The 15218-nt window shown below is 37.2% G+C and overlaps 1 protein-coding gene across 1 annotated transcript in view; it reads right to left on the bottom strand.

The window, feature by feature from the left end:
• The window catches only part of si:dkey-12j5.1 (uncharacterized), a 128970-nt gene that overhangs the window by 33996 nt on the left and 79756 nt on the right, over nt 1–15218 (bottom strand). The window contains exon 9 of the mRNA XM_052144155.1: nt 2306–2359. Within this exon, the coding sequence (XP_052000115.1) occupies nt 2306–2359 (54 nt within the window). The remainder of the gene's footprint in view (nt 1–2305; nt 2360–15218) is intronic.

The raw sequence follows: 15218 nt of genomic DNA, 5'->3' as shown, positions 1-15218 counted from the left end.
GTTGGTTGCAGGAAGTTGTTGGGCCGTGAGTTGGGCTTCCCCGGACAACAGCGGCATTAGGCAGTCATTCGCTTGAAAAGCTTGATAAAAGCCCCCTGAGGTCCCATCTTGATCAGGGTGACATGAAGCATGACCATGTCCGGCGTCATGGCTGAAAACCCCTCCTGGTATACCAAGCTCCAAGCACCTGCCGGCCCTCCGCTTGAGCCTGGAAGAGTGCCTGGAACCGATGCTCCTGTGCCATACACAGATCAAGTCGAGACTGATGTTGGGTTTGGTGGATGCTGGCGAGAGTCTTGAACAATTCGGCCAGTGGCAAGGACTCCATAATGGCGTTTTCACTGTGACACGTCTCTAGCTCTTCTATTGAGGAAGCATGAGTCAAGTGAACAGCCCATGTAATTCTTTATTTACACTTTTCAGTTTGCACAACAAAATCAAAAGCACACACAATCACTGCTGCGTGCGTCTCTCTCTCTCCTCTGGCGGTCTGGACTCCCTTTTTATCCCACTTTAGCTCTAACTGTAACACAGACTAACTGTTAGAGATAATTTCCCACAGGTGTCAATCTTTACCGTTCTTCCTCTCCTGGCCTCGCTCTCCACAGACATTGCTCTGCCATGGCCACATCACCACAAACTGAAATTCCAATTTTTTAAGTATCACTTAAGTGTCCAAATGTGCCCTTTTCATCCCATAAAAAAACAAACTTTTTGGGGACACTGTTTGTCTTATTGAAACAGGAAGTTGGGGCAGGACATATCGAAAAGCATCAGTCATATCCCCATTCATCCTCAGGCAAAGATACACAACAGGACACCATAATACCACAATGGAACAAGTGTTAACTTCCTGTATCTGTGGCACTCACCTCTAGAGAGATGAGGTGACAGACAATGAGACAGACAACGAGACAATCTCAGAATATCACCTCCTTTTTTGCCTGGCTAGACACGGTGTGATTGTTTTTATTTATGCCTAGATGCAAACCTCTCCCAGCATCAGCAAACCTCTAAAACCATCATTCACCATCTCATTATTACAGGCAGTCACTCAAATTAAATTGTGAGAGTAAGTTTCATATTTGTTTGATTAAAACAATGGCTTTCAATTTTGCTTATTATTCATGTAGTAATTCTTAACATGTTGTTTGAACATGTTATGTTTTAATAAGTTTGAATAATAGATCAGAATGCCTTTCTGTGTAATAATTTTTAAAGTATTCTGGAGCAATAAAGTGAACCATAGTTTATGTGGCACTGAGGTGTGGGAGGGAGATTTGTGACATGGTTATATATACATTGTGTGTGTGTGTGTGTGTGTGTGTGTGTGTGTGTGTGTGTGTGTGTGTGTGTGTGTGTGTGTGTGAGTGAGTGAATGAGTGTGCGTGTGTGTGTGAGTGAATGAGTGTGCGTGTATTATCTGAGTGTAGTGGGTCATCAGATAAAGCATGATGTCTCTGTTTCAGCCGCCCTGGCTTTATGTTCATAATTTCCATGGCTGAAAAAGTAAACTGAAGACCAAAGCACTTTCACACAAGAAAACCCCTGCTTTAGCAGGATTTAAAGTCATAAATTATTCATCCAGCCGTCTGAGACAGTGAGCAATAAACACTGTTGTCAAATTTCCTACAAGGCGAGGTCTGTTGGATTGGCCTGATAAGATCAGGATCAGGATTCAAACACTATTAGATATTTATTATTAGTCATTCATTTTCCAATATAACAACATTATTTGTTATCATTGTATCATCTAAGTCTGATGCGTTTCAAATATCAAAAAAGCAAGAATGGTTTTGTAATGAAAATCAGCACGATTGTAATTCGGCCGTAAGCACGAGGGTGCAGCAGAGTGCGACAGGTAATCACACATGATGATATTTAGTGCAACTGCAGGACTGCGAGTGCGTTTTGTACAACAGTTCTATAAACCAGAATTTTATATTACATTTTAAAAATCTATTATAATTAATATAGAATATCAACAAATTATGGCTAGTTCTTTTATCTATTTTTGCACCAGTTTCAAAAAATAGTTCCAAACAAATCCAAGCAGTATCAACTGTGCTAAAGACAGACTAACATCATGTCTACAATGCCACAAACAGAGACAAGTGGAGTGATACAAAGAGAAAAAAAACAGTGCACTCTTGGAATGCCACTTCTCCAATCAGATTAGACAATTGAACTTACTGTGATATAAATAGAATTGTTTAAAAACAGACTGTATTTTTGAAACTTCTTTATTTAAATATCTCATGTGAAATGACTAATAACACTCCTACCATGAAAACCTAACACTCACCTGCACAACCTCATCATCCTCTTCTAAAAGATCCTCCAGCACCTCTGTGGCCATCTGGAAAACAGAAAACAGATCTTCATTTACTCAAACATTCCATATGTAACTCCTTATTTCCAACTAATTCCACAACTGCTCAACAATAAAGAAAACTTTTGGTTATAAAATAAATGTAGGCAAATGTATCCTGAATTAATCGCATGTGTCTGTTTTGTAATTCCTATTATTCTCAATGGTGATATAATACTGTGATGCAGTATTTTTAGACTGTAATATAATCCCATTTTGTGACCATATGTCATGACGTCATGACACAAGAACCGATGAGTTTTGATGTAATTGATGTTTCGCCATATTTGATTTGGGCACATGAGACTTAACAGACTTAATTTCGGACTGTCATTACACAAAGTGATAGTGAAGTGGCTTCAAAAACTTGTAAAAAATTGCATGATTTATATCGACAACATTTACAGTGGTTTTATGATGCTTTTTGCCCTTTGACAGTATGATTTTTTTTCCCCTTTTTTTTTTTCCACAGAAGAAAGAAATGCATAAATCCATAAAGTTTGAAATGACGAGAGTCAGTAAATAATAATAATATTTTCCTTTTTGGTTGAATTATTCCTTTAACATAGATTCATCCTAAAAATAAAGGCTTAAAAGAAACGTAATCCTAAAAAAGGCTTCATTTACTTTAAGTAATGGTTTACCAAAATGGTTTTTTTTATGGCCGAGCCGATACCGACATCCAGAGAGCAGGATGGCCGATGGTTAATACAAATATAATTTAATCACAGCAAACCAGATGTACACAAATTTACTAAAGTGAAACGAACACTTGTTTTATACAATATTTGCACAAATTTGCTTAAACTTAAAATATATTAAAAAAAACAACAAACAAAAAATCTTTAAAACCCTAAAAACAGAAATTGTTTACTATGTATTGACATACAGTGCATCCGGAATGTATTCACAGCACTTAACTTTTTCCACATTTTGTTATGTTACAGCCTTATTCCAAAATGGATTAAATTCATTATTTTCCTCAAAATTCTACAAACAATACCCATAATGACAACGTGAAAGAAGTTTGTTTGAAATCTTTGCAAATTTATAAAAAAATAAAAATAAAAAAAAATCACATGTACATAAGTATTCATATACAATAACAATCACATAACAAAATGTGGAAAAATACTTTGTGAATACTTTCTGGATGCACTGTATACAGTATATTGGTGGATTTTGGAAATGAGTTACCACTTCTGTTTATCAGCCAAGTCATCCAATTATCAGACAATTAATTTTGAATATTAAATAGGGTTTGTGATATTCGCCTATAATCAGAATTATTTATGGTCAATCTTAATCATAGTCAAGTGTACTACAGGGTCAGTTAAGCCTGCTTTCATGACCTCTGACCACTGAATCCCTGCTTGTTAACGCCTGATACTTAACTCTGTTCTGCTGAACGGTAAATTAGTTTTCAATGAAAAGCAGAATACATAATGGTTGAGTTATGCTTGTTGGTTCTCCAGGGAGAGAGAAGTGCTTACAATTTAATGATCTGGTTATCTCTTGAGTTCCAATGTTAATTTATTAAACAGACTTAATCTCTCCTTTGAGAGCCTGCAATCTTCACTTAGTTGATCAATCTGTTGTCAATACTCTTGTCAGACTCTACCTATCTGCTTAATCCATTCACCTGATCATGTTTTAATTAAGCACCATCAATAGATCTGGTCAAGAGAAAAACACTTAAGACTTGAATGTACAAGGTCTAGACCCAAGCACACACAATCCTCTATTGTACATTGCTTTTGACTCGGAAATGCAACTAAAGTGTAGACTTTTCCATCCCCTGCAGAGCCTGAAAGGAACAAACACTGAAAAGGAAGCATTTGACTCTTTCTGCTCTAAAGAGGTGATTCTTACACACCAAACTTTTCAAGCTTTTTGAAGTTTCCTGTGATGGACATACAGAGACAGACTTTCTTGTTATGTCCCTAAAGAGAGTCATGGCCTTGACAGGGGCCAGAAAGTGGGGCAGATATACACGGTGACCCCTTAAACCTCTTTCAACTCATATGGCAGCCACTCTCAGCATCCCATGCTGTCAAGACCAAGCTCTCTTGTAGGTATAAGGTGAAAGGGAGTGGGGAGAAAGACAGAGAGAAAGCAGAGAAAAGTTGGGACGGATACAGACATCGCTCGATGGATAAGTAATTTAAGGGACTGACCAATCAATTTACAACCCTGCAAGGCCATAAAATTCAGCCTGGACTTAATAATAGCACATTTAATGTGACACCTCTGACAATTCCAATCTACCACAACCACACTCACCAGCCTTTCTGTATCTGCGTTGTGTGTGTGTGTGTGTGTGTGTGCATCTGTGTATGGAAGAGACAGACTGCACAGGAAAAATGTATACTCAAAGCCAAACTGTGCGAGTGTGAATGCAGAATACACTCAAACACACATCCTCCCTTTTACACCTGAACATGGCAGCCTTTGGGAGCTAAACTGTCACTTATATTTAGCCTTTTGGAATGAGGTGGAGCTGAGATAATTACTTTAGGGATTGATACTTGTGCACTCTCTCTATGCTTAGCTGCATATCACTCCCAGATGCTGACTCTTTGAGTGCTCAGCAACAGATAAAAGAGAAGGATAAAATCAAATGCTTGGCCCAGAGGAACACAGCTATGGTGTATCCAGAGTTCTCCATTTAAGTTCAAATTGAATGCATTAATCTACTTGAACATTTCTTAGATGTGAGATTATGGACGTTTTACAGTGGTCGGCAGTCCAGAATTTGGTAACTTGCCTAAGCCCCAGGTAGTGTCTACATTAACATTCTATCTAAAGAAATTACTTGATTGAGACTAAAAACAACATGACTGTTTGAAATCACAGGGCAGTTCATGTTTTAGAGTAATCTGTACCTTAAGTAGAAAGATAACTTTGGTTTGCATAATGTAGTAGTTTTACATACATAGGAAAAGTCGAAAAAAAAAAAACATGAGGTTGAGGGAAAAAATTACAGCATTTTAATTTTTGGGTGAACTATTCTGTTGTTTTAGTTTTATGAAACAAAATAAAAGTTGATTTGTGTAAAATTATCTTAAAGTAATGGTTTGTTAACATTTCAATTATTATTATTATTGTTTCCATTTATAAGTGTCTTTATGTTCTTATATTTTGTAATATATTGAATTGGTGGTTATGTAAGAACGTTTTTCTCGTTTCAATAAAATGATTACATTTTTAAAAGGAACTGGTGGAAATAAAGTGCTTGCAAAAAACTTGGAAGGCCAACACATATCCCTGGCTTAAAGGACAGACAGATACATCTTTTCTATCCACCCTTGAGTTAAACAACTGGGGGAAAAAAATTATACTTGGGATAAGTAAATACCTTTTTCTCTGAACTTCTTTTTTGTTTGCCTGAATATGAAAAGAAGTGGAATGGAATTGTTGAATAAAGCTATTGTATTTGTGGGCCTGTAATTGTCAGGTGAAATAAAGGCATTGTCTATGTGAGGCTTAGAATCAGACGAACACAGTCATTAACAATATCTTCATATTCTGGAGGAGGTATGTTCATTGAAAAGTGATTATTTTTTCTTTCACCCCCTGCTTACGCTTTCTTGTTACTTCTAGCTTTTTTCTTTCATATCTGTCCATCTTTCATTGTGCCTTAAATTACACATCCACTGAGTTTTGTCTACCCTCAGAATTCATATATATATATATAAAATAGCTACATCACTCATAACATTATTCAAACATGTTTTGTTTGCATCCAGAAGGCATAATTAAAAGTCTTATTGCAAGATAAAATTGCTTTCTTCAAAGATTTGTAGATTTATTGAGCTACTTGTGATGTAATTCAAACATTACCAAGAGCTTAGTCATAAACCATAAGTCTGTTAAATTAAGTTTGGCAAACTTTCACACTCAATATTCAATATGAAGCATCCTGGGATATACCCAGTAAGTTAAGCAAATCTGAAGATTGTATTAAATCATCCATCATTCTAATGAATTGGTCTAAGAAAATGAAAGTATCTTAACTGTGTAAAAGATTCAAGACTCAAGTGTTCAAATTCGCTCAGTGAACCTTTCTGTCAGGCCAAAATTATTTTAGAATCCTATTTCGTGGTTGTTGGTCAGAAGGTCCCTCTGAATGACATAAAAATACCTGACCTAATCTTTTTTTAGTCTGACCAAATTCCTTACCAAGTTTAAGCACCCTAAAAATCTGTCTACACAAACAACAACAAATCAGATGCTGTACATTTGTACATTTACAAAAAAATATTAACTACATTTATAAAATCCTTTTCCTCAATGTCAATGAAAACGTCTCTGCGCTGATCTGTCCATTGAGTAGCGCTGACTGATCTGGGTAAAGCTGTTTCCTTTCAAGTTTGGAACATTTGCCAGTTGATATTTATCATACGGAACAAAAAACTATAGAGCACAATCAGAGAGTCAGCCAACTTTGTAGTCGCACCAATGCGACCTCTTGTCAAGTTTAATCGCACTGTTAGAAAAATGGTTGAAAAATAGTCTCAGTCCAGAGCCCTGATTTATTTTGTGTAATCTGATCATTTTCTACAGCACACCTGACACTAGTGTGCGGCGGCACAGTGGTTTTGGAAATACTGCCCTAAAGGACTGTAAAAATCACAATTTATTCAGCTTTACAACTCAAATATTACATGTGTTTTAACAGAACAATTAATGGAAATGCTTTAAAAAAAATTATATGCTTCACATTTCAGAATCAGAATCAACTTTATTGCCAAGTATGCCTATGCCTATACATACAAGGAATTTGTCTTGGTGACAGGAACTTCCAGTGCACAACAATACAAAACAGCATAGAGATAATAATAAAAAAAAAAAAATATACACACACACACACACACACACACACACACACACACACACACACACACACACACACACACATATTTCAGCCTTTAAACCCTCAAATTAGCCCTATTCACTTCCATTGTAAGGGCTTTGATTTTTTTTTTTTAAGAAAATGAGAGATGACTCAAAATAATTTGATGTAGTAATCAACAGGCCACAAATGCTTTTGATTGAGCTTAACTTGTACTGAACCCGGAATATTCCTTTAAACTATATGCCATTATATATAATATACTGTATGGAATATGCCGTTCTACTTCCACGTGACTGAGCTGTTGGATTAGCCAGCTTTAAAAAAAAAACTGCAATCATTGTAATATTTATTTCTTTAATTTTTTTTTATTTACATTTTCACAAATTGGGAATAAAAAGTGGTTGTACACTCCTTACATTAGACAGTGTCTGTCGCCTTTACTTGTTGAAGCATAGGGGCGTATACGTTCAATAGGTTTGTATATGTGCATGTTTGTCCAATCCATGATGTGCTCTTTTATAGCCCACACTAAAAGGCTAATTGCTCATACTACAGTCAGTCTTCTAAGGTACAAAAAAGCAACCAAAGCAGTCACATCGTTTAGCTACAAGGAAAAAACATCCTTGAGCCATATGAGTCGGAACAGGATTGTATAGTTAACTAATTAGATTCGTTTACAAACAGAGTTGTTCACAATTGAAAGTCTAATAATGTTATTAGTTATTAAAATCTTCTAAAATAATAATGAATAGACTGAAGTATTAGCTACAATTTTGAAGTTAGCCTACTGTGTTCTGAATTCTTCATGCTTTAGAGACGTATTCATTTTCTGTGAACGGATATTACATTGAGTGTATCATGTTTCTAACGGAAACAGTGCAACTTACGCAAAGAAAATTACGTATATCCACATTATTTTGTTTAAGTTCACCTGTTCATTGGCTTCACTGTGCAGATGTAAGTTGTTATAGTACATACACTCACCTAAAGGATTATTAGGAACACCATACTAATACTGTGCTTGACCCCCTTTCACCTTCAGAACTGCCTTAATTCTACGTGGCATTGATTCAACAAGGTGCTGAAAGCATTCTTTAGAAATGTTGGCCCATATTGTTAGGATAGCATCTTGCAGTTGATGGAGATTTGTGGGATGCACATCCAGGGCATGAAGCTCACGTTCCACCACATCCCAAAGATGCTCTATTGGGTTGAGATCTGGTGACTGTGGGGGCCATTTTAGTACAGTGAACTCATTGTCATGTTCAAGAAACCAATTTGAAATGATTCGAGCTTTGTGACATGGTGCATTATCCTGCTGGAAGTAGCCATCAGAGGATGGGTACATGGTGGCCATAAAGGGATGGACATGGTCAGAAACAATGGTCAGGTAGGCCGTGGCATTTAAACGATGCCCAATTGGCACTAAGGGGCCTAAAGTGTGCCAAGAAAACATCCCCCACACCATTACACCACCACCACCAGCCTGCACAGTGGTAACAAGGCATGATGGATCCATGTTCTCATTCTGTTTACGCCAAATTCTGACTCTACCATCTGAATGTCTCAACAGAAATCGAGACTCATCAGACCAGGCAACATTTTTCCAGTCTTCAACTGTCCAATTTTGGTGAGCTCTTGCAAATTGTAGCCTCTTTTTCCTATTTGTAGTGGAGATGAGTGGTACCCGGTGGGGTCTTCTGCTGTTGTAGCTCATCCGCCTCAAGGTTGTGCGTGTTGTGGCTTCACAAATGCTTTGCTGCATACCTCGGTTGTAACGAGTGGTTATTTCAGGCAAAGTTGCTCTTCTATAAGCTTGAATCAGTCGGCCCATTCTCTGACCTCTAGCATCAACAAGGCATTTTCGCCCACAGGACTGCCGCATACTGGATGTTTTCCCTTTTCACACCATTCTTTGTAAACCCTAGAAATGGTTGTGCGTGAAAATCCCAGTAACTGAGCAGATTGTGAAATACTCAGACCGGCCCGTCTGGCACCAACAACCATGCCACGCTCAAAATGGCTTAAATCACCTTTCTTTCCCATTCTGACATTCAGTTTGGAGTTCAGGAGATTGTCTTGACCAGGACCACACCCCTAAATGCATTGAAGCAACTGCCATGTGACTGGTTGATTAGATAATTGCATTAATGAGAAATTCAACAGGTGTTCCTAACAATCCTTTAGGTGAGTGTATATGTTGTGGATATAGGCTACTATAGTGATTAAAATCATGTATAAATAGGATGCATTTGAATTAAGTATTTACCCCGTTTTGAAATGGCACATTTTGCCTGTGTTCAACTCACACAGCTCAAGTGGAGAAATCCCCAATTATTAATGGGTTAGATGAATCTACAGTATATCTAATATCTTCTATATATACATTCTTTTGATGTTTCTTCTCCTTGAAATATCTTGCACTGTTAATATCTTACAGTATCGTTTTTATCTCATGATATTTTCATCAATAGTGTGCTTTAATAAAACCATCGTCATGATGCGCCTTTTTCTTCTCATCTTCGTTTTCGTTGACCTAATAAAAAAAAACCTGTGTTAACGAATGTTTTTGTCAGTGAGGCCAATGATGAGATTAACACTGCAAGTGTGAGAATGTTTCAGGCCAAAGGAAGGAACTGGTTTCCCACCAAATCGAATAGCTCGGAATGTAAAATCATAATTTTTTCCACCATCGGGCCGAATGATTCAAAGCACAGTTAGAAATGGTTTCAGTAGCATTTCCACTTGAGCATGGTTCTTCACAGCTCGAATAAAAACCATTCTAAGACAAGATATTTTGTCACGGTTAGGCTAGCTAACCATGCTCAACCGTGCTGGTGGAATGGCTTTAGTACATGGCAACTCAAGATAGTGATAGTGTCTCTTGATGATTTAATGATTATGGTTAAACTAGTATAGTACACTATTTTCTACATGCCTTTTTGTATAATCTATCATTATATTACTCATATAATATTTTGTCAATAAATGTCCTTTTTGGCTTTTCTGGGAACTTTTAACTTTCTGTGTGTTTGTATCCAGTAGCATGTAAAAAACCTCACCAAATGATGGGAAACTTCATGCCTTTTTTGTCTTTGCTTTCCTTTTTGTGACATGGAACGTGTCTTTCATATGCTTAAGCAGAGTAAAATCCAGGGGGAAAAGCAGTCCTAATATGCTGTATCTGTTGGGTATATTCAAGCACCAGTGTGGAAAAAGAACCTGTAACCATGCCAACTGGCCTGGATCGGCACGAAAAATTAAGTCCCCCATAGTGAAACTCTAATGGTCAAAATTAACACTTTTTCTGGCACAAATAAATATATTGTAAAAAATCTAATTTATCGTTAATTTGTTGTGGGGCCTGTCAAAATAATCCTTCCTGTTGAGCCCTGTTTGTGTTTTCATGTGGTTTCCACTCGATAGAATATAGACAGGGAAAATGACAATGTCAGATAGCAAGTAGAAGCCATTGAAACAGAAGAAGTAGAGAACATCATAAAATATAGCTCAGCCACAAAAGGAGACTATATTTCTAAATTGCTCACTTATGTTTAATTTGGCCGTCTCTTCAGCAGCACACCAGGTTGACCCAGGGAATGACTCTTTTAACCGATGGCCCACACAGATCTTCATTAACCAGAGACCGGTCACAGCTCTGTTAAATGGCCTTTACAACAATGCAATGTCCACAACAATGCCCTAATTCTGACTCATAACAACAGAAAAGAGGCAGACTAGGCTATCAGGAGAAGCGGCAGAGGGCTATGGGCCTCATTGTGCTAGTCATCTCAGAGGTTTAAAGGAGCATCAGGATATGACAACACTTTCCGTGTGAAGGAAAATTCTGACTTTTTGTGGGAATAGAGGGGAGGATGAAAGGAGAACGCAATACCTTTTATTTTCATCAAACAGAGGTGACATTACTTTTTACTATACATAACAAAGTTGAAGGTGAGATTGGGCATTTTTTCTCAGCCTCACACATAAACAAATGTTCTTCCATTCCAGCACAGAGCTTTCATTATGTGTATGTCAGTGTGTATTGATTTTCAAGAAATGATTGTGAGCAGTGAAGGTCAGGGTATAGGCATTAAATCTGATGGGGAAAAGAAGCCATAGAATCCCTCTACACACAGGTGTAATCACACATAATCCTTATGGAACAAGAATCCCATTTCAAAACATTTTACATTTTATCAGAAAAGCAGAAAGGTTTACCTTTAGGGAATGCTATTTAGTGAACAATATAACTGATACAATAAAAAATGCATTGGGCAGAGTTACAGAGTGTGAACCAGAAAAGCAAGGTTGTGGATATAGACGTTGGTGACCTGTCCCTTGTAGATACCACTCAACTGTCATGGTACAATAGCTGTACATTCAGAACTGACTCTGCTCCATTTTTCAAACCCTCAAAAGTAAAAACCCCTCTGCAAGTTTATTCACTCGCTCCATCTCACTTGTTTCACACTGTCCAATGTCCCAAATAAGTAAATACAGGGGATAGTACTGGAAGAATTTAGCAGTGTGTGCCGAAACCCTGCTGAGGACTGACCCCTGTGGCACTTCCCTAATCGGTGCCTGTCTGTTGACTTATCAGTAATACAGGAATAATTATCTGGTCTCTGTCCAATTTTAAAGTGTCATGTTAAGTCATGGGTGAGGGCACACCGGACACGTCTGATGAACGACCTACAACATCCTGATTTAGAGGTTTTTAAAATGGAAGTAAACTACAATATAGTGGGGTAAACTTATTTGTGTTAAATGGAAGACAACATCAAATCATATTTTTGCATTCTAAATAAGGCGAAAATGCACCTTCAGAGTCTGTGAAAAGGGAACTTTGCCTTTTAATCAAAGGTTTGGCTACACAAGTCTAGACTGACCTTTGATTCCAGCAAACAGGACAGAGGGGGTTACAAGATACGAATCCTTCAATTACCATTTATGTAAATGAAGAAAAAAATAGATGATGGCATGAATGCACATACACTCACAGCTTAGAGTTCTTTTTGAAAAAATTTTAATCACCACACACATTCAAAACCACGGAGAGGTTGTCAGGTAGCAGTCATGGCAGCAGGTTATCTAAGCCAGCCATTATTAAACCCTCATTAGTGCTGAGAGCTCTTTCATTCATTCTCCTCTCACACACACACACACACACTTTCTCCCCTTCTATGAGGTCTGCCGGTGTCTCAGGCTCTGTAGGGCCTGTCTGAACGTAAATGAGATCCGCTTGTTACAATGTTGCTCAACGGGAAGCGTAGCGACCACCTGTTGAGAAGCCATGCTAATCGAAAACTGCTTAGTGATGTCATCCCAGCATGATGTTGGTAACTGAACACAGAAGAATGATGTCATCAATGTGCACCTCAACATATTTGCCACAGCTGAGCGAGATTAATGTTCACTTTCTGAGCATGAGATAAGGAGGTTTGAATGCCTAGAGAACAAAATTATACTAACTGACTTAGCTCAGTTAACACCAAATAAATTAAGAGCCTTTGCAACACACCAAACCCTTTAATTGGAATACCAGTCTACAACTTCCTGATAAAAATTAATCAATTTTACTGTTCCCAAGAGTCTAGTACAAAAATAACTGGTATTAAACACATTTATAACAGTGAAAACAAATGAGAGCAATTTTAGTCACACCAAAGTAGTTCACATCACGATTTCAGGTAAAAATGTATATGCATGTGTGAGAAATATAAATTGTACATGCTGTCTTTAGTTTGACATCTAACTCTGTATGTATGTGTATAGGTATCTGTATGTATAATTGCTATCCACAGAAGCACACCACACATCCATGACCTTCCTAGATGCTGTTAGTTTCTCTCATCTTATCCTATTTTGGAATGTTCTGTGCTCCAATGAGCACATACTCCTTTTTCATGAGCTAAATATCTCAGTTACAGACGTAACAAATATCTAGGACTGTCGTATATGATTTTTGTTCCTGTAATATTCTGGTATCAACAATTTCTTGTCCTTGAGCATACGAGCCTTGCTGTCACATTTTTATTGGTTGTTCTTTGTTCTATGAAAGGTATAAATATTATGCTTGCTGTAATATACTCTGATTAGATTGAATATATACACTGTGTGTGTTGTTGTTCCTCCTACTTCCTTCGCAAAGTCATCAGAGACTGTTTTTCATGCTATAAGGCAGGCCTATTCAACTGCCGGCCCGCAGGCCAAATCCGGCTCATTTGAAATTTTCAGTGGCCCGCCTGATGTTGTCAGTTCTCTAGGGGACTGTTTACATCATACGTGTTTATGTCCGTTAACACTGTTGTTCAATTGTTTTCTATGCAAACTTGTGCTAAACAGACGTTGTGTCCTTTTTTGATATCTTGATCTCTTGCATGTGCGCCACGTTATTAGATGCTTTTAGAGGTTGCCCTACAAATAAAAAATATCCATATTTTTAACAGAAATGAAAGATTAAAGACATAAAATCATGGACTACAGACAAACGTGAGTTCAGAGCAACAGAAAAGTTATATTAATTAATTTGGTCAAGAAATTTGAAAAGTCAAAACTTTTTAGTATCAATCAAGTCTTAATCTTACTGTAATGGACCAATTTTGAAAGCACTTTTTTTTTTGTCTCAAGTTACCTGTATTTTTCAACTTAATTCTAACTATAATTATTCAAGAAATTAAAAAATATTTAAAAATGTTAAGATTAAATGTAGCATGCCACATGGCAGGATACTGATGACAATGCTTGGAATTCCATGCCAACTACCCCTTTCCAAGCAAAGCAGACTGAATTTATTTCTTATTTCAATAAATTGTTACTTCTGACAAATATTGATACTCTAGTCTGTAGAACTCAAGAATCCAGACCTATTTTGTTTTGAGCAAAAATGCACTTATTTATTCTTCAGGCCTACGACACAGTAAACACTGTCTGAGGAGGTGGATAAATTGGGGACTTTTTGCCTTTTAGCTGTTTACCATTTTCAAACACCTTATTTTACTTTAAACCCTTTTAACTCTTTGTTGCAGAGCGAACATCAGTTTTATTAGTATTTCATAGCAGAACAGTAAACATCAAATACATCAACATATTTTGAATCAGGCCAGAGAGTTTGAGGCTTTTAATATTCAGCCAAACATGTTGCACAGTTTACAACATTATAGTTGTGAGACATTGAATGCAGACACGAGTGTGGCTCTAGAGTTCTTTACATTAGACTTGACAAATTTAGTGGATTAAACTCAATACAAAGTGCTTACAGCTTTATGACTACTATGGCTTTGTTTGTTTGTTTTTAACGCCATGCCAGCTTCTATGGCTATTTCTATGGCGAGAAAAGAGGTTTTTAAAATAAATGTTTCCTAAAAACTCTAAAACTATGGCTGAAGTAATGATGAATGTAATGAAAGGTGTGGAGATTGTTTCATGATCAATAGGGTAAGCCAAGCAAATAACATTTTATATTATAGACCAGTACCAGTACATAATTAAGCAATGTGCTGTTGTACTGAAAAGCAGCAAGGCTGGGATTCGGCTTCAGGTAATCACATTATAAACATATTTGCTTCTTGTTCTATAGTCAAGAATCAACTATGAACAATTATGTAAATCAAGCATAGTGTCAGTTCAGGCAGGTAATGTCTGTCAAACTCGCAATCAGCTGATGCTCAGCAGATCATGACGTCTACCTTTACAATAAAGGTGCTTATAAAAGAACACTTATGGTGCTCAACATAAAGGCAGGATGTCCCACATCATGTATTGAGTGTGAGTGATTAGCAATGCTCTGATTTCTTGCCTCTAGTGTGACCCTCTACTTGCTGACTACCTACAGTATCTAATGGTACTTTTCCACTGTTACGGTTCGACTCTACACACTTTTACAGCTTGCTTTTCCACTTCTGTTTAGTGCCACCTCAACTGCCGTGACATCATTTTAAACACGACACAAAACAATAAACAACACGACCACTAGCTGTGAGCTAC

This window comes from Xyrauchen texanus, chromosome 15 (assembly GCF_025860055.1).
Source record: "Xyrauchen texanus isolate HMW12.3.18 chromosome 15, RBS_HiC_50CHRs, whole genome shotgun sequence".
In the NCBI taxonomy this organism is placed as follows: domain Eukaryota; kingdom Metazoa; phylum Chordata; class Actinopteri; order Cypriniformes; family Catostomidae; genus Xyrauchen; species Xyrauchen texanus.
The sequence above is the reverse complement of the archived record's forward strand: the minus strand, read 5'-3'. Positions and strand labels throughout refer to the sequence as shown.